The sequence below is a fragment of the Somniosus microcephalus genome, unplaced genomic scaffold (genome assembly GCF_052327205.1).
Source record: "Somniosus microcephalus isolate GS21.2 unplaced genomic scaffold, FLI_Smic_1.0 unresolved_chr7, whole genome shotgun sequence".
In the NCBI taxonomy this organism is placed as follows: domain Eukaryota; kingdom Metazoa; phylum Chordata; class Chondrichthyes; order Squaliformes; family Somniosidae; genus Somniosus; species Somniosus microcephalus.
The window spans coordinates 31,074,025-31,100,605 of record NW_028225185.1 but is presented as its reverse complement, the minus strand read 5'-3'; the positions used below and the strand labels follow the sequence as shown (position 1 = coordinate 31,100,605).

At 51.6% G+C, this 26,581-nt stretch overlaps 2 protein-coding genes across 6 annotated transcripts in view; one reads left to right on the top strand and one right to left on the bottom strand.

Moving 5' to 3' along the window:
* The window catches only part of tpk2 (thiamin pyrophosphokinase 2), a 106,932-nt gene extending 91,456 nt beyond the window's left edge, over nt 1-15,476 (bottom strand). Inside the window, exon 1 of one of the 5 annotated variants that reach the window (XM_085978891.1) lies at nt 15,388-15,476. Coding sequence is in view for 3 of the 5 variants with exons in the window: in XM_085978890.1 (XP_085835016.1) it covers nt 2,614-2,677 (64 nt within the window). In the remaining 2 variants the exon portion in view is untranslated. Of the gene's footprint in view, nt 1-2,613; nt 2,731-15,387 lie in introns of those variants that run through there. The other 4 variants (XM_085978890.1, XM_085978888.1, XM_085978889.1 and 1 more) reach the window with 4 other exon arrangements.
* LOC147086725 (protein SET-like) overlaps nt 15,086-26,581 on the top strand; it is a 94,103-nt gene continuing 82,607 nt past the window's right edge. The window contains exons 1-2 of the mRNA XM_085978309.1: nt 15,086-15,844; nt 21,811-21,888. Coding sequence (XP_085834435.1) covers nt 15,428-15,844; nt 21,811-21,888 — 495 coding nt within the window. The 5' untranslated portion in view covers nt 15,086-15,427. The remainder of the gene's footprint in view (nt 15,845-21,810; nt 21,889-26,581) is intronic.

Below are 26,581 nucleotides of genomic sequence, written 5' to 3'. Positions count from 1 at the left end.
AGGGTTCCTGCTCCTGATCACTGCCCAGTGACCCCTGGGTTAGAGAGAGGGAAATCAGCCAGGGTTCCTGCTCCTGATCACTGCCCAGTGACCCCTGGGTTAGAGAGAGGGGAAATCAGCCAGGGTTCCTGCTCCTGATCACTGTCCAGTGACCCCTCGGTTAGAGAGAGAGAGGGGAAATCAGCCAGGGTTCCTGCTCCTGATCACTGCCCAGTGACCCCTGGGTTAGAGAGAGAGGGAAATCAGCCAAGGTTCCTGCTCCTGATCATTGTCCAGTGACCCCTGGGTTAGAGAGAGAGGGAAATCAGCCAGGGTTCCTGCTCCTGATCACTGCCCAGTGACCCCTGGGTTAGAGAGAGGGGGAAATCAGCCAGGGTTCCTGCTCCTGATCACTGTCCAGTGACCCCTGGGTTAGAGAGAGGGGGAAATCAGCCAGGGTTCCTGCTCCTGATCACTGTCCAGTGACCCCTGGGTTAGAGAGAGAGGGGAAATCAGCCAGGGTTCCTGCTCCTGATCACTGCCCAGTGACCCCTGGGTTAGAGGGGGCGGAAATCAGCCAGGGTTCCTGCTCCTGATCACTGTCCAGTGACCCCTGGGTTCGAGAGAGAAGGAAATCAGCCAGGGTTCCTGCTCCTGATCACTGCCCAGTGACCCCTGGGTTAGAGAGAGGGAAATCAGCCAGGGTTCCTGCTCCTGATCACTGCCCAGTGACCCCTGGGTTAGAGAGAGGGGAAATCAGCCAGGGTTCCTGCTCCTGATCACTGTCCAAGTGACCCCTGGGTTAGAGAGAGAGGGGAAATCAGCCAGGGTTCCTGCTCCTGATCACTGCCCAGTGACCCCTGGGTTAGAGAGAGGGGAAATCAGCCAGGGTTCCTGCTGCTGATCACTGTCCAGTGACCCCTGGGTTAGAGAGAGGGGAAATCAGCAAGGGTTCCTGCTCCTGATCACTGTCCAGTGACCCCTGGGTTAGAGAGAGGGGAAACCAGACAGGGTTCCTGCTCCTGATCACTGTCCAGTGACCCCTGGGTTAGAGAGGGGAAAATCAGCCAGGGTTCCTGCTCCTGATCACTGCCCAGTGACCCCTGGGTTAGAGAGAGGGGGAAATCAGCCAGGGTTCCTGCTCCTGATCACTGTCCAGTGAACCCTGGGTTAGAGAGAGGGGAAATCAGTCAGGGTTCCTGCTCCTGATCACTGTCCAGTGACCCCTGGATTAGAGAGAGGGGGGAAATCAGCCAGGGTTCCTGCTCCTGATCACTGTCCAGTGACCCCTGGGTTAGAGAGAGGGGAAATCAGCCAGGGTTCCTGCTCCTGATCACTACCCAGTGACCCCTGGGTTAGAGAGAGAGGAAATCAGCCAGGGTTCCTGCTCCTGATCACTGCCCAGTGACCCCTGGGTTAGAGAGAGAGGGGAAATCAGCCAGGGTTCCTGCTCCTGATCACTGCCCAGTGACCCCTGGGTTAGAGAGAGGGGAAATCAGCCAGGGTTCCTGCTCCTGATCACAGTCCAGTGACCCCTGGGTTAGAGAGAGAGGGGAAATCAGCCAGGGTTCCTGCTCCTGATCACTGCCCAGTGACCCCTGGGTTAGAGGGGGCGGAAATCAGCCAGGGTTCCTGCTCCTGATCACTGTCCAGTGACCCCTGGGTTCGAGAGAGAAGGAAATCAGCCAGGGTTCCTGCTCCTGATCACTGCCCAGTGACCCCTGGGTTAGAGAGAGGGAAATCAGCCAGGGTTCCTGCTCCTGATCACTGCCCAGTGACCCCTGGGTTAGAGAGAGGGGAAATCAGCCAGGGTTCCTGCTCCTGATCACTGTCCAAGTGACCCCTGGGTTAGAGAGAGAGGGGAAATCAGCCAGGGTTCCTGCTCCTGATCACTGCCCAGTGACCCCTGGGTTAGAGGGAGGGGAAATCAGCCAGAGTTCCTGCTCCTGATCACTGTCCAGTGACCCCTGGGTTAGAGAGAGAGAGCGGAAACCAGCCAGGGTTCCTGCTCCTGATCACTGCCCAGTGACCCCTGGGTTAGAGAGAGGGGAAATCAGCCAGGGTTCCTGCTGCTGATCACTGTCCAGTGACCCCTGGGTTAGAGAGAGGGGAAATCAGCAAGGGTTCCTGCTCCTGATCACTGTCCAGTGACCCCTGGGTTAGAGAGAGGGGAAACCAGACAGGGTTCCTGCTCCTGATCACTGTCCAGTGACCCCTGGGTTAGAGAGAGGGGGAAATCAGCCAGGGTTCCTGCTCCTGATCACTGCCCAGTGACCCCTGGGTTAGAGAGAGAGGGGAAATCAGCCAGGGTTCCTGCTCCTGATCACTGCCCAGTGACCCCTGGGTTAGAGAGAGAGGGGAAACCAGCCAGGGTTCCTGCTCCTGATCATTGCCCAGTGACCCCTGGGTTAGAGAGAGAGTGGGGAAACCAGCCAGGGTTCCTGCTCCTGATCACTGCCCAGTGACCCCTGGGTTAGAGAGAGAGTGGGGAAACCAGCCAGGGTTCCTGCCCCTGCTCCTGATCACTGCCCAGTCAGCATTACTGGATTGAGAGGCATGCATGCCTCCTTTAACCCTTTTTTGCCCCCATTTCAAACATGCAACAATTAAAACAGAGACATTGAGATAAATCACCCTGCATGTGGAAGGAATTCATCCTCCTGAGCAGTTGCCGCACTGCCTCTGACCAGCCTGCCATTGTCAATCTCCAGTCTGCAGGGCCCCGGGGAGGTGGCTGGGGAGGCGGCGCCTGCGCAGTAGCGTCGGCCGGGCGGGAACTACATTTCCCGGCGGGCGCCGCGCCGCCAGCCCCCTCCGCGCATGCGCACTGCCCGCCCCCAGCCGGGCGCCAAATTCAAACAAAATGAACCAATCGGCCATTTTGAATTATTTTGGTCTCAATTTACTGTCAGAAAGATTAAGTGTTTGAAATGCAAGCCAATCTGCTCAAACAAACATTTTTTTAAAGAATGACTTTATGTTCTTATGTACCAAAAAATTCTCCTCCATGTTGAGTTTTTTTTTGCTTGTATTTCCTCAAAAGACTCAAATCCAATTTAACCCCCTCCGCCAACAATATAACACAATTAAATCTTCCCTCCGACAGTGCGGCGCTCCCTCAGCACTGCCCCTCCGACAGTGCGGCGCTCCCTCAGTACCGCCCCTCCGACAGTGCGGCGCTCCCTCAGTACCGCCCCTCCGACAGTGCGGCGCTCCCTCGGTACCGCCCCTCCGACAGTGCGGCGCTCCCTCGGTACCGCCCCCCAACAGTGCGGCGCTCCCTCAGTACCGCCCCTCCGACAGTGCGGCGCTCCCTCAGTACCGCCCCTCCGACAGTGCGGCGCTCCCTCAGTACCGCCCCTCCGGCAGTGCGGCGCTCCCTCGGTACCGCCCCTCCAACAGTGCGGCGCTCCCTCGGTACCGCCCCTCCGACAGTGCGGCGCTCCCTCAGTACTGATATCTCTGCATGAAATACGCACAGAAATTGTTGGAAACATGAAGACGTTTTGGCAAGATAATTTATTACATCAAGCCTACCAACACAGAAAGAGGCTTTTCAGCGCTACTGCTCCGCGCTGATGTGAGTGCTCCACACGAACCTCTTCATCTCACCCCATCACCATATCCTTCTATTCCTTTCTCCCTCGTGTCTTTATCCAGCTTCCCCTTAAATGCATCTACGCTATTCGCCTCGACCACTCCCTGTGGCAGCGAGTTCCACATTCTCCCTGTAATGTATGTACCTTTAAGAGAGGAACTATCTTTTACAGCCCCTGTATACTGCAGTACCAGTAGTGACCACACCTGTATATAACACCGTGTAGTAATTTGTACAGTCAGTTCCAGCATACCCTCTGTTCAGTAAACACCTGTTATTACCGTTCTCCTGCAGTCCGTGTGTTATTGATACGCGGACACTACAGTGGCGACGAGCAGGTTCAAACTCACCTGCAGTACTGCATCACCTCACGGGGATCCATCCCTGAAAAGAAGCTTCTTGGAGGTCGAAGCCAGAGCAACGGGTGTCGACCGTGGGCAACCGCCCAGTGATCCATCGGAGTTCAGAGAATCGCAGGGGAGGCTGTGGAGAGCTGGGCTTGGCTCTCCAGTCAAGGTGTTCCAGCAAATCGGGCTGGTAGCAGGTAGTGCGCTGACCCTTCCTGGACTGCGGCGGGCTAGAGCTCGATCGAGCGGCTCTGCAAGGGGGCCGAGCAGCGTCGTCGGGAAGGAAAAGAGAAAGAGAGGGTGGAGCGCACAGGGCGCGGCCGGTGCTCAAGAGCCGGGCAGCGTTAAAGAAAATAAAAAAGGGGGAAGGAAAAGAGACGCGCAGTGGACAGCGTCGAAGAAGAATAAAACTAAGAAAATTAATTAACAAAAGAGAGACGCGCAGAAAGCCGCGGGGCGCCGCCATTACTATTTAGAACGCTAGGAGCAGCATTGGCAGCAGCGGGGGAAGAAGGAAAAGCGCAGGAGGCGCCATTTTAAACCACCCAAGATGCCGAAGAGTGGCAGTATCACTGCTTTCGACAACGAAATAGAAGACTGGACCACGTATGTGGAAAGAATTGAAGTGTACTGCAAGGCAAATGAGGTGGCCGATGAAAAGAAGGCGTCGGTATTATTGAATTTGATGGGTGCGAGAACGTACGGCCTATTGCGGAATTTAATTACCCCAGCTAAACCAATGGAAAAAAGCTTTGAAGAGATTGTCAATATCTTACAGGAACATCTAAACCCTACACTGCTACTGATAGCAGAAAGATTCAAGTTCCATAAAAGAAACCAGCACAAAGACGAGAGTAATGCTGACTATCTTACGGAACTACGCAAGTTATCGAAACACTGCCAGTTCGGAGCAGGACTGGCAGATACCTTAAGGGATAAGTTTGTCTGCGGGCTCCAGTGAAGGAACCCAGAAACGACTACTTTCGGAAAAGGACCATACGCTAGAAAAGGCTTTCAGCGTGGCAGTATCCTACGAAGCAGCAGCACAGGGAGCTGCGGAAATACAACAGAAACCGCAAGAATATAGCACCAATGAAATGGCATATGGAGCAGAAAAGTGCTATCGCTGTGGCAGAACAACCCATGACCAGAAGGATTGCTGGTTTAAGGACAAAGTATGCAGGCAATGTGGGAAAGTGGGACACATAGCACGAGTCTGCAGGTCGGGAAAGAAAACCAACACTAAAAGAACTACTAAGGAAAAGCACAAGAAAGTACAAAAGATGACAGACAGTAGTTCAGAAGATCAGAAGAGTGATAATGACTCCGGGAGCAGGAGACTAAGTTGTCTAAAGTTACACAACGTGATCGCAAAGGAGGATCACCGAACCATTTGGGTCACCCTCATGATAGCAGGGTCCCAAGTAAAGATGGAATTGGACACAGGATCAGCCCTAACAGTCATGAATCGACGAGACTACGAGCGGCTATTCTCACACATACCCTTGAAGGACACGTCCATTGTCTTGAAGACATATACGGGGCATAAAGTCTACCCCAGAGGAAAAATAAGGGTGCCTGTTAAATACAACGGCAAGGAAACACAGAAACTGTATCTATATATACTACAAGATGGAGGACCACCATTATTGGGACGTGAATGGATCCGAAAGACACAATTGGATTGGCATTCCATTCAGGCGCTAACTGTGGCTGACAAAAAGGATGACGACGTCACACCTGGACGACTGTCAAAAATTCTAACTGACGCGAAAGAGGTGTTCCAGCAAGGACTTGGGACTCTAAAAGGCGTAACGGCAACAATAAAAATTGAAGATAACGCAAACCCAAAATGTTTTAAGGCCAGACCGGTACCGTATGCGAGCCGCCCAGCCATCGAAGCAGAGCTGGAGAGTCTGGAGCGTTCGGGTGTGCTGTCCAAGGTGGACTGGAGCGAGTGGGCCACACCCATCATTCCTGTAATGAAGAAATCATTGAGCAGCACGCCTGGGGAGCCGAAGAAGGTTCGCATCTGTGGGGACTTTAAGGTAACTGTGAACCCAGTCCTTCACACAGTACAATATCCACTTCCGCGGATAGAAGATATTTTCGCCCCACTATCTGGAGGGAAACACTTTACGAAGATTGATCTGGCCCAAGCGTATCTACAAATGGAGGTAGAAGAAGCATCTAGAAAATACCTCACGATAAACACTCACAAAGGTCTTTACCAGTACAACCGACTGGTATTCGGGGTAGCATCAGCTCCGGCTATTTGGCAGAGGGCGATGGAACAAGTCCTGCAAGGGATCCCGGGGACCCAGTGTTATTTGGACGACATCCTGGTTACGGGCGAAAATGACAGTGAACACCTTGCCAACCTGGAGCAGGTGCTCACTAGATTACAAGAATATGGGCTACGAGCCAACCGCCCCAAATGCAAGTTTTTCAGGAAACAAATCTCGTATTGTGGCCACGTGATTGATGAAGAGGGGTTACATAAGTCCCCAGACAAGATTGAGGCAGTAGTCAAGGCTCCAGCACCGGAAAATGTGTCGCAACTGAGGTCGTTCCTCGGGTTGGTGAACTACTACCATAAGTTCTTGCCAAATTTGTCTACAATTCTGCACCCACTGAATGCCCTGCTGCAAACTGGAGCAGCATGGAAATGGAGTGGTGAGTGTAAGCGTGCCTTTCAGAAATGTAAATGCCTAATCACTTCAAAAGAAGTATTGGCCCACTACAATCCAACACTACCGATTCGGTTGGCATGTGATGCGTCTCCCTACGGCATTGGAGCGGTGCTGTCGCACAAATTCCTTGACGGTTCAGAGAGGCCAATAGCCTTTGCGTCACGCTTGTTAACCTCAGCCGAGCGTAACTACGCCCAGACTGACAGGGAGGCCCTCAGCCTAGTGTGGGGGGTGAAGAAGTTCAATCACTATCTGCACGGGCAGAAATTCACCTTACTGGCTGATCACCAGCCTCTTGTCTCCATTTTTAACCCAAAGAAGGGCGTTCCGGTGATGACGGCGCAACGGCTGCAAAGATGGTCCCTTTTTCTAGGGGCACATCAATACGACATAGAGTATAAGGGCACAAAACAGCATGGAAACGCTGATGGGCTGTCGCGCCTGCCGCTGCCTACGGTGGAGGAAGCACCTGCAGTGGACCCTGTTGAGATATTCCACTCGACCATAGTCGAATGTCTACCTGTTACAAACTCAAGTATAGAGAAGGAAACACGAAATGACCCGACACTCTCTCAGGTCTATGATTTGACGGTGAAGGGATGGCCAGCACATGGCGACTCACTGTTGCCAGCATTCTCGCCAAGGAGAGCACAGCTGTCAATGTGCCGGGGGACCTTGATGTGTGGATCCCGAGTGGTAATTCCACCCAAGTTGAGAGATAGAGTGCTCAATGAGCTTCATGAGGGTCATCTGGGAGGGGTAAAAATGAAGAGCCTAGCCAGGGCGTTTGTGTGGTGGCCGGGAATCGATAAAGAAATCGAGGAAATGACCAAGAGATGCACAGGATGCCAGAAAGTCCAAAACGCTCCACCACAGGCCCCGCTACACCCATGGGAGTGGCCCTCATCTCCATGGCAATGGGTACACATTGATTTTGCTGGTCCATTTATGGACTCAATGTTTTTAATCGCCGTGGATGCACATTCGAAATGGCCAGAGGTCATCAAAATGTCCTCCACCACCACGGAGAAAACTATTGCAGTCCTATGGACCATCTTCGCCAGGAATGGCTTGCCAGAACAGATTTGCTCTGACAATGGACCACAGTTTGTGTCCGAGGATTTCCGGAGGTTTTTAAGGAATAATGGGGTAAAGCATTACACATCCGCCCCATATCATCCAGCCACAAATGGATTGGCTGAGAGGTTTGTTCAAATCTTTAAAAAAGCAATAAAGGCGATGTATAACGACAACATACCACTGCAACACAAGGTGGATAATTTCTTGTTTGCTTACCGGAATGCGACACATGCAGTCACCAACCAAGCTCCAGCCATGATGTTCTTTAACCGAAGGTTAAGATGTTGCCTGGATTTGCTCAAACCAAATGGCCAGAGGGGGCAGTCTCGGAGCTTCAGGATTGCTTCGAACGCACTGATTGGAGCATGTTTGCCCATAATGACATTGAGGAATACGCATCCACAGTGCTATTCTACATCAACAGTTGCGTCGAGGTCGTCACGACCCATAAAAATATCAGGACATACCCCAACCAGAAACCCTGGATGAACGGGGAGGTCCGCTCGCTGTTGAAAGCACGCGACGCAGCATTTAAATCTGGCGACGCGGCGGCTTACAGTGCAGCTAGGACCAACCCAAAAAAGGGTATCCGGACTGCCAAAAGGAAACAGACACTGCAGATTGAGGATCACTTCCACAACAACTCGGACCCCCGGCGCATGTGGCAAGGCATCCAGTCCATCACTGACTACCAGAGGAGCTTAACAACTTCTACGCTCGCTTTGACAGGGACAACAGGGAGCCGGCTACCAAAGCCTTGCCACCCCCGGAAGACCAGGTGCTCACTCTGTCGACCTCCGACGTAAGGGGTGTTCTACGCGGAGTGAACACACGAAAGGCTGCTGGACCGGATAGCATCCCTGGACGGGTACTCAAAGAATGTGCTGATCAGCTGGCTGATGTCTTCACCACCATCTTCAATCTGTCATTGGCCCAGGCAGTAGTCCCTACATGCTTCAAGACCGCTACCATTATTCCTGTGCCAAAGCAAACGGCTGTGACGTGTCTGAACGACTATCGACCTGTCGCACTCACACCCATCATAATGAAGTGTTTCGAGAGATTGGTCCTGGCTCACATCAAAGCCAGTGTTCCTGCCTCCCTTGACCAACACCAGTTTGCCTATCGTGCAAACAGATCAACGGAGGATGCAATCACAACTGCTCTACACTCTGCACTGAATCACTTAGACGGTAAAGAGACCTACATCAGAATGCTGTTCATAGACTACAGCTCAGCATTCAACACCATCGTCCCCAACAAGCTGGCCACCAAACCCCACACTCTTGGCCTGAACACTTCCCTCTGCAACTGGACCCTGGACTTCCTAACAAACAGACCCCAGTCTGTCAAATTAGGTAACCACACCTCCCCCCCCCCTGACCCTGAACACGGGGGCCCCACAAGGATGTGTGCTGAGCCCCCTCCTCTACTCCCTCTTCACCCGCGACTGTGTGGCTGTTCATGGTTCCAACACCATCATCAAGTTTGTGGATGATACCACGGTAGTAGGCCAGATCACCAACAACGATGAGTCAGCCTACAGGGAGGAGGTCCAGCATCTCGTGAAGTGGTGCGCCGATAACAACCTGGCCCTTAACATCAAGAAAACCAAGGAAATCATTGTGGACTTCAGGAAGTCTAAAGGCGGAAGTCACACCCCCATCCACATCAATGGGGCTGTGGTGGAAAGGGTGGACAGCTTTAAGTTCATCAGAGTCCACATCCTGGTTCCTCAACACCTCCTCTCTGGTGAAGAAGGCCCAGCAGCGCCTATATTTCCTAAGGAGGCTGAAGGGATGTAACCTGTCACCCCTGATCCTCTCTAACTTTTACCGCTGCACAATAGAGAGCATCCTGACGAACTGTATCACAGTATGGTATGGCAGCTGTAGCTCCTATGACCGGAAAGCCCTGCAGCGGGTAGTCAAAACTGCCCAACGCATTACCAGCACCCGGCTACCGACCATAGAGCACATCTACCAGAAACGCTGTCTACGGAGGTCACGGTCCATCATCAAAGACCCTACCCACCCCAGCCACAGTTTGTTCGCCCTCCTGCCATCTGGGAGACGCTACAGATGCATTCGCACCCGAACGACCAGATTTAGGAACAGCTTCTTTCCCAGGGCTGTCATCCTACTGAACTCCACAAATAAACTCTAAAGCCTGCACATCTGCCAATGCACTTTATTATGGTTATGTTTATGTTAATGTATTACAAGCCAAATGAATGTTGAATGTTAAATGTCTTAATCAAAATGTACACTCGGGAGCCGCAAGCCTACATTTCGTTGTACTGCACTTGTGCACTAACAATGACAATAAAAGTTGATTATTATTATTATAAGACGAGATGTTGAGAATAAGCAATTCCAGCACATCAATGAGAAGCCAACCAGGAGCTTCAAGATAGGGCAACCAGTCTTGGCCCGCGACTACCGAACAGAAAAATGGCAGCCAGGAACGATATGCACACGGCAGGGACCACTAATGTACACAGTGGACGTTGGAGAGAGCATCGTGAGACGCCATGTTGACCAGATTCGAGAGTCACAGGAACAAGTCAACCCCACGCCTCGCCCATACGTACCTGGTGATGAACCCGAAGTACAGATTGCGTCTACCTCAGAAGCAGTAGTATTGGAAGCTGACGAACCAACCAATGACAGTGAGCCAGAATCGACTCCGCCGCAAGAACAGGATACTCGAGAAAGGCGCTATCCAGTCAGGATCAGGAAGCCTCCTCAAAGACTGAACTTATAAATGATTACTTTCAACTGATGTATATAGTACAAAGAAAATTGTAATTGTAATTAGTTATTATTTAATTGTTAAATGAATGTTATGTACTGTTTATCTAAAAGGGGAGGAATTGTAATGTATGTACCTTTAAGAGAGGAACTATCTTTTACAGCCCCTGTATACTGCAGTACCAGTAGTGACCACACCTGTATGTAACACCGTGTAGTAATTTGTACCGTTAGTTCCAGCATACGCTCTGTTCAGTAAACACCTGTTATTACCGTTCTCCTGCAGTCCATGTGTTATTGATACGCGGACACTACACTCCCCACTCTCTGGGTGAAGCAGTTTCTCCTGAATTCCCCATTGGATTTATTAGCGACTCTCTTATATTGATGGTCCCTAGTTCTGGTCACAACTGGAAACATTTTCTCTATGTCTACCCTATCAAACCCTCCATAATTGTAAAGATCTCGATCAGGTCATCCCTCAGCCTTCTCTTTTCTGGAGAAAAGAGCCCCAGCCTGTTCAGTCTTTCCTGATGGTTATAACCCCTCAGTTCTGGTATCATCCTTGTAAATCTTTTTTGCACCTTCTCCAGTGCCTCTATGTCCTTTTTATAATATGGAGACCAGAATTGTGCACAGTGCTCCAAGTGCGGTCTAACCAAGGTGTATGGAGACCAGAACTGTGCACAGTGCTCCAAGTGTGGTCTAACCAAGGTATATGGAGACCAGAACTGTGCACAGTGCTCCAAGTGTGGTCTAACCAAGGTATATGGAGACCAGAACTGTGCACAGTGCTCCAAGTGTGGTCTAACCAAGGTATATGGAGACCAGAACTGTGCACAGTGCTCCAAGTGTGGTCTAACCAAGGTATATGGAGACCAGAACTGTGCGCAGTGCTCCAAGTGTGGTTAACCAAGGTATATGGAGACCAGAACTGTGCACAGTGCTCTAAGTGTGGTCTAACCAAGGTATATGGAGACCAGAACTGTGCACAGTGCTCCAAGTGTGGTCTAACCAAGGTATATGGAGACCAGAACTGTGCACGGTGCTCCAAGTGTGGTCTAACCAAGGTATATGGAGACCAGAACTGTGCACAGTGCTCCAAGTGTGGTCTAACCAAGATATATGGAGACCAGAACTGTGCACGGTGCTCCAAGTGTGGTCTAACCAAGGTATATGGAGACCAGAACTGTGCACGGTGCTCCAATTGCGGTCTAACCAAGGTATAGGGAGACCAAAACTGTGCACAGTGCTCCAAGTGTGGTCTAACCAAGGTATATGGAGACCAGAACTGTGCACAGTGCTCCAAGTGTGGTCTAACCAAGGTATATGGAGACCAGAACTGTGCACAGTGCTCCAAGGGCGGTCTAACCAAGGTATATGGAGACCAGAACTGTGCACGGTGCTCCAAGTGTGGTCTAACCAAGGTATATGGAGACCAGAACTGTGCACATTGCTCCAAGTGTGGTCTAACCAAGGTATATGGAGACCAGAACTGTGCACAGTGCTCCAAGGGCGGTCTAACCAAGGTATATGGAGACCAGAACTGTGCACGGTGCTCCAAGTGTGGTCTAACCAAGGTATACGGAGACCAGAACTGTGCACATTGCTCCAAGTGTGGTCTAACCAAGGTATATGGAGACCAGAACTGTGCACGGTGCTCCAAGTGTGGTCTAACCAAGGTATATGGAGACCAGAACTGTGCACATTGCTCCAAGTGTGGTCTAACCAAGGTATATGGAGACCAGAACTGTGCACGGTGCTCCAAGTGTGGTCTAACCAAGGTATATGGAGACCAGAACTGTGCACGGTGCTCCAAGTGCGGTCTAACCAAGGTATATGGAGACCAGAACTGTGCACAGTGCTCCAAGTGCGGTCTAACCAAGGTATATGGAGACCAGAACTGTGCACAGTGCTCCAAGTGCGGTCTAACCAAGGTATATGGAGACCAGAACTGTGCACGGTGCACCAAGTGTGGTCTAACCAACGTATATGGAGACCAGAACTGTGCACGTTGCTCCAAGTGTGGTCTAACCAATGTATATGGAGACCAGAACTGTGCACGTTGCTCCAAGTGTGGTCTAACCAAGGTATATGGAGACCAGAACTGTGTACAGTGCTCCAAGTGTGGTCTAACCAAGGTATATGGAGACCAGAACTGTGCACAGTGCTCCAAGTGCAGTCTAACCAAGGTATATGGAGACCAGAACTGTGCACGGTGTTCCAAGTGTGGTCTAACCAAGGTATATGGAGACCAGAACTGTGCACGGTGTTCCAAGTGTGGTCTAACCAAGGTATATGGAGACCAGAACTGCGCACGGTGCTCCAAGTGCGGTCTAACCAAGGTATATGGAGACCAGAACTGTGCACAGTGCTCCAAGTGCGGTCTAACCAAGGTATATGGAGACCAGAACTGTGCACAGTGCTCCAAGTGCGGTCTAACCAAGGTATATGGAGACCAGAACTGTGCACGGTGCACCAAGTGTGGTCTAACCAACGTATATGGAGACCAGAACTGTGCACGTTGCTCCAAGTGTGGTCTAACCAATGTATATGGAGACCAGAACTGTGCACGTTGCTCCAAGTGTGGTCTAACCAAGGTATATGGAGACCAGAACTGTGTACAGTGCTCCAAGTGTGGTCTAACCAAGGTATATGGAGACCAGAACTGTGCACAGTGCTCCAAGTGCAGTCTAACCAAGGTATATGGAGACCAGAACTGTGCACGGTGTTCCAAGTGTGGTCTAACCAAGGTATATGGAGACCAGAACTGTGCACGGTGTTCCAAGTGTGGTCTAACCAATGTATATAGAGACCAGAACTGTGCACAGTGCTCCAAGTGTGGTCTAACCAAGGTATATGGAGACCAGAACTGTGCACAGTGCTCCAAGTGTGGTCTAACCAAGGTATAGGGAGACCAGAACTGTGCACGGTGTTCCAAGTGTGGTCTAACCAATGTATATAGAGACCAGAACTGTGCACGGTGCTCCAAGTGTGGTCTAACCAAGGTATATGGAGACCAGAACTGTGCACAGTGCTCCAAGTGTGGTCTAACCAAGGTATATGGAGACCAGAACTGTGCACAGTGCTCCAAGTGTGGTCTAACCAAGGTATAGGGAGACCAGAACTGTGCACAGTGTTCCAAGTGTGGTCTAACCAATGTATATAGAGACCAGAACTGTGCACGGTGCTCCAAGTGTGGTCTAACCAAGGTATATGGAGACCAGAACTGTGCACAGTGCTCCAAGTGTGGTCTAACCAAGGTATATGGAGACCAGAACTGTGCACAGTGCTCCAAGTGTGGTCTAACCAAGGTATAGGGAGACCAGAACTGTGCACAGTGTTCCAAGTGTGGTCTAACCAATGTATATAGAGACCAGAACTGTGCACGGTGCTCCAAGTGTGGTCTAACCAAGGTATATGGAGACCAGAACTGTGCGATCCTTGTGTTTTAAAAGCAACTTTTTTTTTGCTGGAAATGTAGATTTGAAAAGAAACACGCAGAAAGCGGGAAAAAGAAATGAACAGTTTGGAATCAAGATGGCGGCCACTCACCTCGGTTCAGAATGATAAGGCCCGCCCACACAACCGTCAGGTCACTGAACTGTAGGATTGGTCAATCATCACGTCACTCAACTGTAGGATGGCCCGCCCGCACACGCAATGAACCCGTCCCCACTCGATGCAAATGAGCGGATAATGAGCGGAATTTTGAACGTTTTTTGGATACTGTCGGCACAATTTTTGTCCGACCAAAAAGTAAATACGCCTACAAGAGTCCCCTAATGATGAGCTTTCTTTTGATATAACATATGTGTATAGGTACGCTCTATAACTTATGATTGTATAGCCGGCCAGAGAGAGACAGACAGACAGACAGACATATCCTTTTATATATAGATACATAGATAGATAGATAGATAGATGCAGTTTGTGATATCTGTAAAAGCGGACTATCCCTTTAATTTGGTCAAGGTGGCAGCACTTCCGGGTTGCTGACGTCATGGAGGATGCCCTTTGACCCAGCCCTCAAACCGAAGACTTTTCCAAATCTGAGGTCATTTAAAAAAAAAATAAACTTGAGCTGAAGAATAAAATATTGAAAGTGAGGTTTGCGATCCTTGTTGGCAAAGAAGTTGGCGTTTTTTAATTTAGCAGGAGAGCGTTCAGCCCGCAGCCGGAGGTGAGAGGTTGTCCAATCAGGACGCCGTTTGCAATGAAAAGGGGCCGGGAGGCGGATGAGAGGCGCCCGCCCATTGGGTGGAAGACAACCGACCAACCCGAGCCCTCTTTACTTTTGGAGCGGTGGTGTGGACCAATGAAAGCCGCCCACCCACTGGGAGAAAACAACCCACCAACCGGAGGCTGTTTTACTTTAGGAGCGGTGGTTGGGATGGGGGGGAGGCGAATGAGAGACGTCCGCGGATTGGCGGAATGCCGGCGAACCAACCGCAGCCTGTTTTACTTTAGGGGGGGCGGGAGAATGAAAGGCGGGCGCCGATTGGAGGAAAACGACCGACCAACCGGCGCCCTCTTTGCTTTCTTCGCCAGGCGGATGAGAGCCGCCCGGCCATTGGAGGGTGGCCGCCAACCAACAGAAGCAGGCTTTACTTCAGCAGGGGAGGCGGATGAGAGGCGGACGCCGATTGGAGGAAAACAACTGGACCAACCGGCGCCCGCTTTACTTTCCTGAACTGCCGAATGAGAGCCGCCCGGCGATTGGAGGGAAAACAACCGACCAACCGGAGCTCGCTTTAGGAGCGAGTGACGGCGACGGGAAGAGAAAAAAAATGAGGTAAAGTTTATTTCAAATCGGACGAAAATTTTTCTGAGGAGAGAGAAAAAGCGAAGAGAAAAAAAAGCGCCAAGATTGTCTGAGGAGGGGGAGGGAACGGAAACTTTTTATAATTTTTAAAAAACAATTTTCTTCTACTCACGACGCGATCAGAGGGAGAGGGAGAAAAAAAAGCCGAAGAGATGAGCTGCGGGGCTCCCGAGGCCAAGCTGCCGCGTCTGGAGGAACCGGAGGCCGGGGATCGGGCGGCCGTCAAGGCCAAGGGCGGGCCGGGGGCGGCCGCCGCCACTGCCACTGCGCATGCTCCGGCCGTTGCCGGGGCGACGGTTGCCGGGCAGGTTGCCAGGGGGGCGGTTGCCGGGGCGCCGCTGGCGGCGGGTGCGGTTGCCGGGGCGGCGGCGGTTGCCGGGCAACCCCCGCTGGAGACGCAGCGCGCGCTGGAGGCGCTGGACGGCTGCCAGCACCAGCTGGAGACGCTGAGCGAGCGGGCCAGCGAGGAGATCCTGCAGGTGGAGCGCAAGTACAGCGAGCTGCGGCGGCCGCACTTCGAGCGGCGCAACCGGCTGATCGAGGGCATCCCCGGCTTCTGGGTCACCGCCGTATCCTTTCTGTGGAGAGAGAGAGGGGGGGGGGTTCCTGGGCCTTGCAACAAGAAAAAAGGTTCCGGGGGCTGATTTCTTCCTTCCCATTGCAATCAAACAGGCTTTCTTGCGCAATTTTTAAGTTTTTTGCAAATTGCAAAAATTGCACCGCCAATGCACGTCTGCATTTTGAAAGAGGAACGTGGCTCTTTGCAATTTTAAACTTTTGCAAATTGCAAAAATTGCACCGCCAATGCACGTCTGCATTTTGAAAGAGGAACGTGGCTCTTTGCAATTTTAAACTTTTGTAAATTGCAAAAATTGCACCGCCAATGCACGTCTGCATTTTGAAAGAGGAACGTGGCTCTTTGCAATTTTAAACTTTTGCAAATTGCAAAAATTGCACCGCCAGTGCACGTCTTTAATTTGAAAGAGAACTTGGCTTTTTGCAATTTTAATTTGTGCAAATTGCAAAAATTGCACCACCAATGCATGTCTTTAATTTGAAAGAACTTGGCTTTTTGCAATTTTAATTTGTGCAAATTGCAAAAATTGCACTTCCAATGCAAGTCTTTAATTTGAAAGAGAACTTGGCTTTTTGCAATTTTAAGATTTTGCAAATTACCAAAATTGCTGGTTGCAAAACCTTCCTTTTTTTGACCCCCTCCCCTCCCATATTGCAACCTATAAATGTAACCCTAGTCTTTGCAGTTTTAGTTTGGCAGGTTAAGTAATTGCACGCTACCCTGCGATGCGAAAACCTTCCTTTTCTGACTTTCCTCCCCATTTGCAATTTAAATGCCAAGCTGGTTTTTTTTTGCAATTTGAAAGCGAACGTGGCTTCCTGCAATTTTAGTTTTGCCAATTCAAAAAATTCCACCACCAATGCCCATGGAATTTAAAAGCAAACCTGTTTTTGTTCTGTTGCCATTTTAAGTTTTGGAAATTAAAAGATTGCCCAGAAGTTTTTTTGCAACTTTTAGTTTGCGCTTAAGTCACTTCCAAGTCGTGGCATTTACTTTGCACAAGATAAGGCAGTCACCAAGAAATCCAATGGGGAATTCGAGAGAAACATAGAAGATAGGAGCAGGAGTAGGCCATTCGGCCCCTCGAGCCTGCTCCGCCATTCAATGAGATCATGGCTGATCATCCAAATTCAGTACCCGGTCCCTGCTTTCTCCCCATATCCCTTGATCCCTTTAGCCTTAAGAAATATATCTAACTCCTTCTTGAATATATTTAACGAATTGACCTCAACTGCCTTCTGTGGTAGAGAATTCCACAGGTTCACCACTCTCTGGGTGAAGAAATTCCTCCTCATCTCTGTCCTAAATGACTTACCCCTTATCCTTAGACTGTGACCCCTGGTTCTGGACTCCCCGACCATCGGGAACATCCTTCCTGCATCTAGTCTGTCTAGTCCTGTTAGAATTTTATAAGTTTCAATGAGATCCCCTCTCATTCTTCTAAACTCCAGCGAGTACAAGCCCAATCGACCCAATCTCTCCTCATACGTCATTCCTGCCATCCCAGGTATCAGTCTGACAGAAAGACAGACTCCCATTTCTCCAGCGCCTTTCCCCACCTCGGGACGTCCCAAAGCGCTTCACAGCCAATGAAGGACTTTTTTTGAAGTGTGGTCACTGTTGTAATGTGGGAAACGCGGCAGCCAATCTGCGCACAGCAAGCTCCCACAAACAGCAATGTGATAATGACCAGATCATCTGTTTTTAGTGATGTTGGTTGAGGGATAAATATTGGCCCCAGGACACCGGGGAGAACTCCCCCCTGCTCTTCTTCCAATAGTGGCCGTGGGATCTTTTACATCCACCTGAGAGGGCAGACGGGGCCTCGGTTTAATGTCTCACCCGAAAGACGGCACCTCCGACAGTGCGGCGCTCCCTCAGTGCCGCCCCTCCGACAGTGCGGCGCTCCCTCAGTGCCGCCCCTCCGACAGCGCGGCGCTCCCTCAGTGCCGCCCCTCCGACAGTGCGGCGCTCCCTCAGTGCCGCCCCTCCGACAGTGCGGCGCTCCCTCAGTGCCGCCCCTCCGACAGTGCGGCGCTCCCTCAGTACCGCCCCTCCGACAGTGCGGCGCTCCCTCAGTACCGCCCCTCCGACAGTGCGGCGCTCCCTCAGTACCGCCCCTCCGACAGTGCGGCGCTCCCTCAGTACTGCCCCTCCGACAGTGCGGCGCTCCCTCAGTACTGCCCCTCCGACAGTGCGGCGCTCCCTCAGTACTGCCCCTCCGACAGTGCGGCGCTCCCTCAGTACCGCCCCTCCGACAGTGCGGCGCTCCCTCAGTACTGCCATCTGACAGTGCGGCGCTCCCTCAGGAATAGGCTATGGTGATGGGGTGCGATGAAGAGGAGTAGGAGGAGAGTCAAGTGGAGCAGAAACTCCAGCACGGAGCAGTTGGAGCCATGTCCCGGCGTGGAATCTAGGTGACTGCTTTCTTGCGTGCACATCCGTTGCATTTAAAACAAAAATTGAATATGAAATATCAATTATATTCTACAAAGAAAGAAACCATTTGAATGTATATTTACCTTGCTTGGTTACATGGCGGGTGGAATAAGCAGGGAATAACTTCACCTGGAAGGTTGAGTCGCGTATTCGCAAAAGAATTTCAAATGCACTTTACGTCCAACAATCTCTTTTTTTCCCTCTATAATTTAAACTTATCTAATCCCCGCCCCATTGAATTTAAATGCTAGCATTCCATTCTGATTGTGGCAACGATCGTGACTGTTAATTGCTTGTAAAAATGCTGTTGTTTTTCTCACAGAATGGAATTGCAGTTTGTGCGTGCTAAGTCTCTCTAAAAGTCGCTGGAATAAATATGCGGAGAGCTTTCACGTCACACTGAGCTTGTGCAGAAAGCAGAAGGGCCTGCTCGTTTACCGTGTGACGGGTCTTCGGTTGAATTTTGCTTCCCTCCCCCTCTCCGATTTCCTCCCCAACTCCGCCCTCTGTTCATTTGCTGCGGAAACCCTCATCCAGACTCTGACTGTTCCGACGCTCCCCCCTGTCCCGTCTCCCGCCCTCCGTAAACCCGAGCTCATCCAAAACTCCCGCTGCCCCGTGTCCTAACTCGCACCGAGTCCCGTTCACCCCCCCCCCCCCCCCCCCCCCCCCGTTGATCGCTGACCTACATCGGCTCCCGGTCCAGCAACTCTTCGATTTTTTACAACTCTCGTCCTTGTTTTCAAATCCCTCCTCCCTATCTTTGTAATTCCCACCCTCCGAGATCTCTGCGCTCCTCCAATTCTGGCCTCTTACGCACCCCACGATTTCCATCACTCCGCCACTGGCGACCGCGCCAGGGCCCCCGAGCTCTGGAGTTCCCTCCCTAAACCTCTCCGCCTCTCTCTCCTCCTTTAAGACGCTCCTTAAAACCGACCTCTTTGACCCAGCTTTTGGTCGCCTGTCCTAATATTTCCTTATGTGGCTCGGTGTCAAATTGTGTTATGCAGCGCCTTGGGACGATTTACTACGTTAAAGGCACGGGATCAAGGCAAGTCGTTGTTGAATCCTCGGCCAAGCACGCTGGCCCCTTGCTCCCCAGCCTATCGCCATTCAGGATCCTCGTCCTCCGATCTCTTCCCCGCCCCGCACCAAATCAGCCCTCTGTCCACCCTCGCGCTCACAGCCTGCTCTTTGAGCCATTAACCACTTTGACCCATCTTCGCTTCGTTTACTTATCGACAAGAAGTTAAGAAGGCAAATGGTATGTTGGCCTTCGTAGCGAGAGGGTTCGAGTACAGGAGCAAGGATGTCTTGCTGCAGTTGTACAGGGCCTTGGTGAGACCACACCTTGAGTATTGTGTGCAGTTTTGGTCGCCTTATCTGAGGAAGGGTGTTCTTGCCATGGAGGGAGTGCAGCGAAGATTCACCAGACTGATACCTGGGATGGCAGGAATGACGTATGAGGAGAGATTGGGTCGATTGGGCTTATACTCGCTGGAGTTTAGAAGAATGAGAGGGGATCTCATTGAAACTTATAAAATTCTAACAGGACTGGACAGACTAGATGCAGGAAGGATGTTCCCGATGGCGGGGGAGTCCAGAACCAGGGGTCACAGTCTAAGGATAAGGGGTAAGCCATTTAGGACTGAGATGAGGAGGAAGTTCTTCACCCAGAGAGTGGTGAACCTGTGGAATTCTCTACCACAGAAGGCAGTGGAGGCCAATTCATTAAATATATTCAAGGAGTTGGATATATTTAAGGCTCAAGGGATATGTGGAGAAGGCAGGGACAGGGTACTGAATTTGGATGATCAGCCACGATCTCATTGAATGGCGGAGCAGGCTCGAGGGGCCGAATGGCCAACTCCTGCTCCTATCTTCTATGTTCCTAATCCCTTCCCTGCCCCGCACCAAATTAGCCCCCTGTCCTCCCTCGCGCTCTTAGAACTATTACCACTTTGACCCATCTTAGCTCTGTTTACTTATCGACAAGGACACCTTTGATCACGGTCCCTTTCGCCCGCCTCTTCCCCCCCCCCCCCCCTCCTCTGTTGGAGCAGATCCGTTAGTCGGAGGTTGCAGCGGGCTGGGGCCGCCCCGGATGACGCTCCTCCAGTGGGAGGGGGGGGTCCCATTGCAGCAAGTCCCCCGGCTCGCCCCGCGACAGACCGGAAGCCCTGTCGGCGTGACTCTGTCCACGTTCGACGCTCGCCGAGGCCCCCGCGGGCGGCGATTGAGCTCGGCCAAAACCGGCCTGTCGTTTACATAGGCACGGGAGTCGGCCATTCGGCCCCTCGAGCCTGTCCTGAACGAGATCAGGGCTGAGCTGCGGCCGAACGCCCGCCTTTGCCCCGAATCCCTTAATACCTTTGGTTAACAAAAATCTACCAGTCAGGTTTAAAATGAACAATTGATCCGGCATCAATTGCCCTTTGCGGAAGAGAGTTCCAAACTTCTACCACCCTGTGTATGTCGAAGTGTTTCCTAACCTCACTCCTGAAAGGCCTGGCTCTTTAGACACTGTCCCCTAGTCCGAGACTCCCCAACCAGCGGAAATCGTTTATCTCGATCTAAAAGAAGAGGTCTTTCAAATTATGAAAGGTTTTGATAAGAGTGGATACAGAGTGTGTGTTTCCACTTGTAGGGGGAGACCAGAGCTAGGGGCCATCAATATGAGAGAGTCACCAAGGGCAGCACGGTGGCATAGTGGTTAGCACTGTTGCCTCACAGCGCCAGGGACCCGGGTTCGAATCCGGCCTCGGGCGACTGTCTGTGTGGAGTTTGCACATTCTCCCCGTGTTTGCGTGGGTTTCCTCCGGGTGCTCCAGTTTCCTCCCACAGTCCAAAGATGTGCGGGTTAGGTTGATTGGCTGCGATAAATTGACCCTTAGTGTTAGGGGGATTAAATACGTGGGGTTACGGGGATCGGGTGGGATATGTGTCGGTGCAGGCTCGATGGGCCGAAATGGCCTCTATCTGCACTGTGTGATTCTGTGAAATGCAATGGGGAATTCAGGAGAAACTTCTTCACCCAGAGAGTGGTGAGAATGTGGAACTCGCTACCACAGGGAGTGGTCGAGGTGAAGAGCGTCGATGCATTTAAGGGGAGGCTGGACAAGCCTTTGCGGGAGAGGGGAATAGAGGGTGACGCTGATAGAGTTAGATGAGGAAAGACGGGAGGAGACTCGAGTGGAGCATAACCGCCGGCGTGGACTAGTTGGGCCGAATGGCCTGTTTCTGTGCCGTATCTACCCTATCTGTTCCCCTTAACATCCTGAAAACTTCGATCAGATCGCCCCCTACCCGTCTAAATTCCAGGGAATTCAACCCTAGTTTGTGTAACCTCTCCTCGTAACTTAACCCCTTGGAGGCCGGGTGTCGTTCAGGTAAACCTGCGCTGCCCTCCCTCCAAGGCCGAGATAGCCGCGGTGGTACCGATGGCAAGGGTTGGGGCTGTAGACTGACTGAACTCGCCCGCGTTGTGAAATGGTTTCCTTGACTCGTGCGCTCCGCCAGTTCCTCAACCACCCACAGCTCTCCGCCCTCATCGACGAGAATGATGAAGAAGCCTTCAATTATATGATGAGACTAGAGGTAAGAACATTGACAAACTGTGTGATCTCTCTCTCTCGTAGAACAAGGTGGTAACTCTGTAGACCGGTACTGACACACGTCACCTTGTGTGTTTCATTATTGTTCCCCTCTTCCTGTAGTTGCAGTACTTGCGGTCCCCTCTGTCCCTATGTGGTGAGGGACATCAGTGCAGTGTCAGGTACAGCACGGATTAGATACAGAGTAAAGCTCCCTCTACACTGTCCCATCAAACACTCCGAGGGCAGGTACAGCACGGGTTAGATACAGAGTAAAGCTCCCTCTACACTGTCCCCATCAAACACTCCCAGGGCAGGTGCAGCACGGATTAGATACAGAGTAAAGCTCCCTCTACACTGTCCCATCAAACACTCCCAGGGCAGGTACAGCACGGATTAGATACAGAGTAAAGCTCCCTCTACACTGTCCCCATCAAACACTCCCAGGGCAGGTACAGCACGGATTAGATACAGAGTAAAGCTCCCTCTACACTGTCCCATCAAACACTCCCAGGGCAGGTACAGCACGGGTTAGATACAGAGTAAAGCTCCCTCTACACTGTCCCATCAAACACTCCCAGGGCAGGTACAGCACGGGTTAGATACAGAGTAAAGCTCCCTCTACACTGTCCCCATCAAACACTCCCAGGGCAGGTACAGCACGGGTTAGATACAGAGTAAAGCTCCCTCTACACTGTCCCATCAAACACTCCCAGGGCTGGTACAGCACGGGTTAGATACAGAGTAAAGCTCCCTCTACACTGTCCCCATCAAACACTCCCAGGGCAGGTACAGCACGGGGTTAGATACAGAGTAAAGCTCCCTCTACACTGTCCCATCAAACACTCCCAGGGCAGGTACAGCACGGGTTAGATACAGAGTAAAGCTCCCTCTACACTGTCCCCATCAAACACTCCCAGGGCAGGTACAGCACGGGTTAGATACAGAGTAAAGCTCCCTCTACACTGTCCCATCAAACACTCCCAGGGCAGGTACAGCACGGGGTTAGATACAGAGTAAAGCTCCCTCTACACTGTCCCATCAAACACTCCCAGGGCAGGTACAGCACGGGTTAGATACAGAGTAAAGCTCCCTCTACACGGTCCCATCAAACACTCCCAGGGCAGGTACAGCACGGGTTAGATACAGAGTAAAGATCCCTCTACACTGTCCCCATCAAACACTCCCAGGGCAGGTACAGCACGGATTAGATACAGAGTAAAGCTCCCTCTACACTGTCCCATCAAACACTCCCAGTGCAGGTACAGCATGGGGTTAGATACAGAGTAAAGCTCCCTCTACACTGTCCCCATCAAACACTCCCAGGGAAGGTACAGCACGGGTTAGATACAGAGTAAAGCTCCCTCTACACTGTCCCCATCAAACACTCCCAGGGCAGGTACAGCACGGGTTAGATACAGAGTAAAGCTCCCTCTACACTGTCCCCATCAAACACTCCCAGGGCAGGTACAGCACGGGGTTAGATACAGAGTAAAGCTCCCTCTACACTGACCCCATCAAACACTCCCAGGGCAGGTACAGCACGGGGTTAGAAACAGAGTAAAGCTCCCTCTACACTGTCCCCATCAAACACTCCCAGGGCAGGTACAGCACGGGGTTAGATACAGAGTAAAGCTCCCTCTACACTGTCCCCATCAAACACTCCCAGGGCAGGTACAGCACGGGTTAGATACAGAGTAAAGCTCCCTCTACACTGTCCCATCAAACACTCCCAGGGCAGGTACAGCACGGATTAGATACAGAGTAAAGCTCCCTCTACACTGTCCCCATCAAACACTCCCAGGGCAGGTACAGCACGGGTTAGATACAGTGTAAAGCTCCCTCTACACTGTCCCCATCAAACACTCCCAGGGCAGGTACAGCACGGGTTAGATACAGTGTAAAGCTCCCTCTGCACTGTCCCCATCAAACACTCCCAGGGCAGGTACAGCACGGGTTAGATACAGAGTAAAGCTCCCTCTACACTGTCCCATCAAACACTCCCAGGGCAGGTACAGCACGGGTTAGATACAGAGTAAAGCTCCCTCTACACTGTCCCCATCAAACACTCCCAGGGCAGGTACAGCACGGGGTTAGATACAGAGTAAAGCTCCCTCTACACTGTCCCCATCAAACACTCCCAGGGCAGGTACAGCACGGGTTAGATACAGAGTAAAGCTCCCTCTACACTGTCCCCATCAAACACTCCCAGGGCAGGTACAGCACGGGTTAGATACAGAGTAAAGCTCCCTCTACACTGTCCCCATCAAACACTCCCAGGGCAGGTACAGCACGGGTTAGATACAGAGTAAAGCTCCCTCTACACTGTCCCCATCAAACACTCCCAGGGCAGGTGCAGCACGGGTTAGATACAGAGTAAAGCTCCCTCTACACTGTCCCATCAAACACTCCCAGGGCAGGTACAGCACGGGTTAGATACAGAGTAAAGCTCCCTCTACACTGTCCCATCAAACACTCCCAGGGCAGGTACAGCACGGGTTAGATACAGAGTAAAGCTCCCTCTACACTGTCCCATCAAACACTCCCAGGGCAGGTACAGCACGGGGTTAGATACAGAGTAAAGCTCCCTCTACACTGTCCCATCAAACACTCCCAGGGCAGGTACAGCACGGGTTAGATACAGAATAAAGCTCCCTCTACACTGTCCCATCAAACACTCCCAGGGCAGGTACAGCACGGGTTAGATACAGAGTAAAGCTCCCTCTACACTGTCCCCATCAAACACTCCCAGGGCAGGTACAGCACGGGTTAGATACAGAGTAAAGCTCCCTCTACACTGTCCCATCAAACACTCCCAGGGCAGGTACAGCACGGGTTAGATACAGAGTAAAGCTCCCTCTACACTGTCCCCATCAAACACTCCCAGGGCAGGTACAGCACGGGTTAGATACAGAGTAAAGCTCCCTCTACACTGTCCCCATCAAACACTCCCAGGGCAGGTACAGCACGGGTTAGATAAGAAGTGGGAGTCGGCCCCTCGAGCCTCCTCCGCCATTCAATAAGATCATGGCTGATCGGGTTTTGGCAGTCCCGCCTGCTCTCCATAACCCTTACTGCTTTAAAAAAAATAAAAATAAATATCTGTCTCATCTCCACCTTCAATATACTCCGACTGAGCCTCCACAGCCCTCTGGGGGAGAGAATTCCAAAGATTCACCGCCCTCTGAGTGAAGAAATTCCTCCTCATCTCAGTCTTAAATGGGCGACCCCTTACCCTGAAACTATGCCCCCCCCTCCACTGAGTTCTGGATTCCCCCAAGAGGGGGAAACGTCCTCCCAGCATCGAACCCTGGCTCGGTACCACACCGGGTACTGAAGGTACCCTTTGGAGCTGTTCGGAGATGCGCCGTGTGTTCTCATCGTCGTAACAGTAGGACGGCAATCGGCCCATCGAGTCTGCGCCCGCTCTTTCGAAGTGCAGTCCAGTTAGCCCCGCTCTCCCCAGTTCTTTCCCCGTATCCTGGCGATCATTTTCTCCTTCAAGTATTTATCCAACTGCCTTTTGGAGGCTACGATTGAATCTGCCTCCACCACCCTCTCAGGCAGTACATTGCAAATCCTAACCGCGCGCTGTGTGAAACAGATTTTCCTCACGTCGCCTCTGGTCCTTTTGCCAATCGCCTTGAATCTCTGCCCTCTCCAGGTGAAGCATTTCTGGGTGTGGGATAATACCAGGCCTTGGAGAGGGTGCGGAGGAGATTGACCAGAATGGTACCAGGGATGAGGGACTTCAGTGATGTGGAGAGACTGGAGAAGCTGGGGTTGTTCTCCTTAGAGCAGAGAAGGTTAAGGGGAGATTGACCAGAATGGTACCGGGGATGAGGGACTTCAGTGATGTGGAGAGACTGGAGAAGCTGGGGTTGTTCTCCTTAGAGCAGAGAAGGTTAAGGGGAGATTGACCAGAATGGTACCAGGGATGAGGGACTTCAGTGATGTGGAGAGACTGGAGAAGCTGGGGTTGTTCTCCTTGGAGCAGAGAAGGTTAAGGGGAGATTGACCAGAATGGTACCGGGGATGAGGGACTTCAGTGATGTGGAGAGACTGGAGAAGCTGGGATTGTTCTCCTTAGAGCAGAGAAGGTTAAAGGGAGATTGACCAGAATGGTACCAGGGATGAGGGACTTCAGTGATGTGGAGAGACTGGAGAAGCTGGGATTGTTCTCCTTAGAGCAGAGAAGGTTAAGGGGAGATTGACCAGAATGGTACCAGGGATGAGGGACTTCAGTGATGTGGAGAGACTGGAGAAGCTGGGATTGTTCTCCTTAGAGCAGAGAAGGTTAAGGGGAGATTGACCAGAATGGTACCAGGGATGAGGGACTTCAGTGATGTGGAGAGACTGGAGAAGCTGGGATTGTTCTCCTTAGAGCAGAGAAGGTTAAGGGGAGATTGACCAGAATGGTACCAGGGATGAGGGACTTCAGTGATGTGGAGAGACTGGAGAAGCTGGGATTGTTCTCCTTAGAGCAGAGAAGGTTAAGGGGAGATTGACCAGAATGGTACCAGGGATGAGGGACTTCAGTGATGTGGAGAGACTGGAGAAGCTGGGATTGTTCTCCTTAGAGCAGAGAAGGTTAAGGGGAGATTTAATAGAGGCGTTCAAAATCATGAAGGGTTTAGATGGAGTAGATAGAGAAACTGATCCCAATAGCTGAAGGGTCGAGAACCAGAGGACACAGA